Source organism: Danio aesculapii, chromosome 16 (assembly GCF_903798145.1).
Source record: "Danio aesculapii chromosome 16, fDanAes4.1, whole genome shotgun sequence".
NCBI lineage: Eukaryota > Metazoa > Chordata > Actinopteri > Cypriniformes > Danionidae > Danio > Danio aesculapii.
The window spans coordinates 24,790,688-24,796,892 of NC_079450.1; the positions used below are offsets into that span (position 1 = coordinate 24,790,688).

Genomic DNA, 6,205 nt, shown 5'->3' on the forward strand with positions numbered 1-6,205 from the left:
AGAAGCATTTCACTGTAGATTAGACTGTAAACTACAGAAAAATCTCTCAACTGCGTTATCATTTTGATGAAGGAACTACATTGATATCCACATGTCTAGAAAAGTGCTGATATTTTGGTAAGTTTTTTTTTATATTTCACCTGATTTCATAATTATTCTTTTAATAACTATAAGTGAAGAAAAATGTTTTAAGCCATCCTGTGTTTATAGAATACATTTAACCATTAATCATTTCATTCTGTCTGACTCTGTCCTACAAAACACACTGCTTCAGCCTTCTGTGGGCATGTGTGGATATGTGTGAGTGTGATCTGGCCCTGTTTGGGGAGGTTTCTTCTCCACAGTACCCTGACCCATATCCAGTGGATATCATGCTACACTGGGAGCTGAGGGTGCCGGATGGGTATCAGATCCAGCTAACGATCAATCACCTGGACATTGAGCCTTCTCTAAACTGTTGTAACAATTTTCTCATGGTAAGTGTAACCTTATAAAATACTTATTAAGAAAATATGAAAATACTGTTGAGCAGCAGTAAGATGCAGATTCCATTATTTGCACTCAGGTTGTGTTTAATAATAAGGTTCTGAGGAAGTTTTGTGGACAGAATTCCACAGACAGGTTTCATCCAGGTGAAAAGTCCATCTTGGCTCCGGGTTCTCATCTGCAGCTCTTTTTTCTGAGTGATGATTCAAACCTTAAATCACACACAGGATTTACTGCATCCTACAAGGCTGTTGATGGTGAGTTCTAATTAAGAAACATCAGTGTTGTTGTAGGGAATATTATATTTTACTCAATAGTATGATCATATAATTATTATTGTGCATGTAATTATTTGCTTGTGGAAAAACCTTTTTAAAGTTAAACGGTTAGTACACCCCAAAAAGAAAATCTGCTCATTGTTATTCTTCAAACCTGTGTTAAGTTCGGGGCCCAGATGAAAATGTTCTGAATAAAAATCTGAGAGATCAGAGTCACCCAAATTAAATCTGTTATCTTATATGGTGATTGTGTAATAATAATAATTATAATAATAATACATTTTATTTATATAGTGCTTTTCCAGAGCTCAAGGACAAAGACATAGAATGTAACAAAAAGAGATAGAACAAGCAGACATAAGTAGAGACAACATTAGGTACACAAACATACAGGAAGTCAAATATAACAAACTGGAAATACAAAACAAGACCTAAGACAAATAAGCAGAGTGCAGGTGGATAAAATGAAGTGGTCAGTTTGTCAGATCAGAAGTGAAGCATTCAGAAAATAAGTATGTTTTAAAGGGCACCTATGGTGAAAAATCTACTTTTCAAGCTGTTTGGACAGACATATGTGTGGGTATAGTGTATATTCACCATCATATTGGGGTGATATAAACACACCCAGTCCTTTTTTTCAATTTAACAACATAAAAACGGTGGAACAACTTTACATAGGAGTGCGATCCCCCCGCCCACTATTATTGATTGACAGCTGCGCGCATTAACATGTTCGGTAGTCACGTGTATAATCATATAATCATATAATGTGTTCAGTTCGCTAGGATCATCAATCATCATCAAATTTGATCAAAAGTTAGTTTTACAAGTTTAAAACGTTTTAAAAACAGAGCATGTGTGTAATGAATTACAGCTTTTTACTTCTGATTCACTTAATCAGCACAGCCGCGTGTCAGAACAATTATAAGACGCTTCAATCCCAGTTTGTGGACGTTAAATCAGCTTTATTTTGTACATTAACACAACAGATATTCATACAGCAGTGGAGATTAACCTGTATCCTGTCACATTTGCATGCAAAAAGAGTGCAAAGCTAAACGTGCGCGCTAGAGATGCGCGGATCAGCTGAAATGCACCCGAATCCGCGGCTTCATACTAATCACCCACCCGCCACCCGCCACCCGCCACCCGCCCGCACATATAGTTTTATCTGATATATGTATCCGAACCCGATTTAGGCATGATAGGTCACCGTCAGGGCCGGAGCAAACTGAACTGGAGCTCTAGACAAAAGATGATCATGCCGCCCTCATACCGAAAGCGAAAACGAGAGACGGGGGTGTGTTGCGTGTACGACACCGAGTACTGGGCCGGTGGGGTGATTCTGCTGCCCTGGGCGGCTGCCTGGGTCGCCTCTATGGACGTGCCAGCTCTGTTCACCGTGGATATGATTCAGTGAGCTTTAATCTGCACATCTCTAATTGTAAAATAATACGTTAATCATAAACGTTTTTAAATGAACATTTATTCATAATAACAAAAGTTTGTCTTTGGACAACATTTTCTTCATTTTCAAATAGATACAGAAAGTAAAAATAAGACATTGTAGATTTTACAGATACAGGAACAAGATAACAAAAACGCTTGTTGTAGGAATTAACAAGATTCTCCTCACAAGGCGCTGCAGTCATGTAAAATAGCCATCTTGTTTCTCCCAGAACTATATCAGATTTTCCTCTGATGACTTTTCTAACTGAAACTTTAATCAGTAGGCTACTCTTGCACTTCGTCCATTATTTTGGGCATCTCATCTTCCCATTTTGCAAAGCCCGACCCGCGGATTATCCGCAGCGCCCGTGAATATAACCGCCATCCGCGCGTTACTAGTGCACGCTGTCTGTGTGTGTGTGTGTGTGCGTGTGTCCGCACTGTGTGCGTGAACTTTGTAACGACATTGTGTGTGACTCATCGTTGCAACTCCACAACAAATGCATCAAATACTCATTGGTAAAGTTCTTACTGTAGTATTTCTCACAAATGTTACGTGAGATCAGCTTCTATCATGTCTGTCTGTGATCTGAAGCAGCCGAGGAAGGAGATTAAGGTACACTGACAGACACGCGGAAACGGTGGGCGTGAAGGACTAGACTTAAAGGCGCAGTACACAAAAACCACTACCTGATGGTTAGAGCTATAAAATAGAAACTTATAAAAGCTATAATAAGAAATCTGATGGGTGTTTTGAGCTGAAACTTTACAGACACATTCTGGAGACACTAGAGACTTATATTAAAGGGCACCTATGGTGAAAAATCTACTTTTCAAGCTGTTTGGACAGAAATGTGTGTAAGTATAGTGTATAAACTGTCATATTGGGGTGAAATAAACACACCCAGTCCTTTTTTTTCAAATTTAACAACATAAAAACGGTGGACCAATTGGAGCGGTTTTCAGATCGACCGCAACTATGTGTGTGTTTCTGCTTGTGTATTTCTGCGCCATGTTTGTGTGTGTGTGTGTGTGTGTGTATGTGTTTGCGCTATGTGTTTGTGTCCTTGCTGTGTGTGTGCGTGAACTTTGTAATGACATTGTGTGTGACTCATTTCTGCAAATCCCCAAAAAAATGCATCAAATACTGATTGTTAAAGTTCTTACTGTAGTATTTCTCACACACGTTACGTGAGATCTGCTTCCTGAGGCAGCCGATGGTGGTGATTGCTGACAGGCACATGGGAACGGTGGGCGGGGAGGACTAGCCTTAAAGGGCCAGTACAAAAAACAGTAAAACCTTTTTCCAGCTATAATATAGACACTTCAAACAGCTATAATAAATAATCTGATGGGTGTTTTGAGCTGAAACTTTAAAGACACATTCTGGGGACACAAAAGACTTATATTAAATATGAAAAAAGGGGTAACCTATGTGCCCTTTAAATCTGGAAAAAGGGGTAACGTAGGTGCCCTTTAAGTAAAGAGCTGAATTCTGAGATATTATTAACAGAAAGGAGTGAGCGTAGTAGAGAGTTCTAGAGTTTGAAGAGAGGCGGTACTGAGGGACAGCGAGAAGGCCAGAGTCAGAGGAATGTAGTGAGCGAGTTGGGGGGTAGGGGACAAGCATGTTGAAAAGATAAGAGGGAGCTAGGCCATTTAAGGATCTAAATAGAGGTTTGGGGTTATATGAGTAGTACATATGATATGAGTGAGTATTCTAGCAGCAGAGTTTTGAATATATTGTAATCTGGAGATGAGGCTGGCAGGCAGACCAATGAAAAGGGCATTACAGTAGTCAATGTGTGAAGAAACAAATGGAATGACAGTCTCAGCATCCTTGCTACTGATGAAGGGACGCAGTTGGGCAATACGACGTAAATGAAAGGATGCAGATTTAATGTGAGACTGAAAGCAGAGCGTGGAGTCAAAGATTACACCTACATTTTTGACAGTAGATGTAGAAGTAGAAGTAGAAGTAGATGTTTTAATGTGACAGTCAGCAATCTGACAGGAGAAACTGGTCGAAATATTGCTGGTAAGCGCTGAGCTGCCAATAAAAATCATCTCAGTTTTGTCCATGTTGAGTTTCAAAGAATTTGAGGTAAGACAAACATTAATGTCCTTCACACAAGCAGAGATTTTATCAATTTGGGCGGATGAAGTAGGTGCACAGATAGAATAAAGTTAAATATCGTCTGCATAAAAGTGATAGTTTAGACCATGACTTTGTAAAATCAGACCAAGTGGGATTAGGTATATTGTGAATAATAGTGGGCCTAGAACAGATCCCTGGGGAACAGTGGGGAACAGTGGGTGACCGAAAATCCTTAACAAAGATGAAGAATTGTCTATCTGAGAGATATGAAGAAATCTAAGAGAGAGACAGCAGTACCAGAAATACCCAGATCAGAGAGACGTGGGATAAGTAAATCATGAGAGACAGTATCGAAGGCAGAGCTGAGGTCAAGTAGCAGTAATATAGACAAGGAGCCAGAATCATCAGAAAGCAGTAGATCATTTACTACCTTTACAAGTGCAGTTTCAGTACTATGAAGGGGCGAAAACCAGATTGAAAAGAGTCAAAGAGATTATTATCAACTAGAAAAGACTGGAGTTGGGCAGCAACAGTACTTTCCAGTAATTTAGATATGAAAGGTAGATAGATAGATCGATAGATAGATCTTTCCTATAGTGGAAAGTGTCATTTAAAATAAATAACAACACTCTTCTTCTTTGCTCTTCAGCTGTGGATTGTGGCGTTCCAGAGCTTTCAGAATTAATGGAGCTCTCAGAAAATGATCCTCCGACAACTTATCTAAAGCAAATCAGCCTCAAGTGCAAATCTAAATTTTATCATTTAGATAAAAATGGTGAGGTTTGTGTGGTTTACGTGAATTACATTAATGTAATTGTCAACAAAAGAGTATTTAATTCTACATCATTGTCTAATCATTTTTTTCTTCATTAGGTATTTTTATCTGTAATGCAGAAGGTAACTGGGTGTCTGAGAATGGTGAAAAGTTAACAAAAGATTTTCCTAAATGTGAACCAGGTACTCATTCCTCCTGAATGTTTCTATAAACTCAAATATATTTGCAGATATTATATTTTTCTCTTACTTAATATCTCTCTCTATCTTTTAGTATGTGGAATGAATACTGAGGACTCTTTTGGTGGAAGAGTCTTTGGTGGGAAGCCAGCACAACTAGGACAGATTCCCTGGCAGCTCTTACATAGGGCAAGCCCTAGAGGTGGTGCATCTCTGATCAGTGATTACTGGGCTCTAACAGCAGCTCATGTAGTGGATGGATATGAAAGCAAATCCATGAGTTGGTTAGGGGGAATAATTGATGGTCAGGACACAACATCAATTATTATGGAGACTGAAAAAATAATCATTCATCCAAAATATAATAGAGTTGGGCTTGAAAAACTACAAACAAACTATGATAATGACATTGCGTTGATAAAAATGTCTGCTAGGGTGCCTCTAGGTAAAAACATCAGGCCGGTGTGTTTGCCAACCAAAACAGATGAAGCTGTGATGGAGGGCACAGTCTCAGGTTTTGGTGGAGTAGAAAAAAAGAAAGCGAGTCGATATTTACTTTACGGAGCTGTCCAGATATATCCACTTGTTGAATGTAAATCGGGAGGTTTGTCAGTCACCGATAACATGATCTGTGCTGGAGGAGATGGGGTAGACAGTTGTAAAGGTGATGCTGGAGGTCCTATGTTTTTCCCTCCTCTGGACCATGGGTCTCCAGACCAGCCTTATCGTCTTACAGGCATAGTGTCATGGGGTCCTCCTAATTGTGGAGATGAAAGCTATAAGGGCTACTATACGAAAGTCCAAAACTACCTGGACTGGATTGAAGAAACAATGGCAAATAATTAATATCTACGGTACAAAAGAAAACCTTCAAATCAGTTTTATAATGAATGCAAACAGTTTCCCCTACACTCAAAAATTACTTTTATTGCTTCTTCAA

At 39.1% G+C, this 6,205-nt stretch overlaps 1 protein-coding gene across 1 annotated transcript; it reads left to right on the forward strand.

Moving 5' to 3' along the window:
• Nucleotides 1-6: 6 nt before the first annotated feature.
• LOC130242886 (complement C1s subcomponent-like) lies at nucleotides 7-6,111 on the forward strand. Its single transcript, XM_056474825.1, has 6 exons — nucleotides 7-117; nucleotides 275-476; nucleotides 566-743; nucleotides 4,961-5,086; nucleotides 5,185-5,268; nucleotides 5,360-6,111. The coding sequence occupies exons 1-6, from the start codon at nucleotides 92-94 to the stop codon at nucleotides 6,109-6,111; spliced, it is 1,368 nt and encodes a 455-aa protein (XP_056330800.1). The 5' UTR covers nucleotides 7-91.
• The last annotated feature ends 94 nt before the right edge of the window (nucleotides 6,112-6,205 follow it).

Coding starts and splice junctions, on each gene's coding strand:
- LOC130242886 (XM_056474825.1), top strand. CDS start 92: ATGTCTAGAAAAGTGCTGATATTTTG. Junction 744..4,960: donor ATCCTACAAGGCTGTTGATG/GTGAGTTCTAAT, acceptor TTTGCTCTTCAG/CTGTGGATTGTGGCGTTCCA. Junction 5,087..5,184: donor TTATCATTTAGATAAAAATG/GTGAGGTTTGTG, acceptor TTTCTTCATTAG/GTATTTTTATCTGTAATGCA.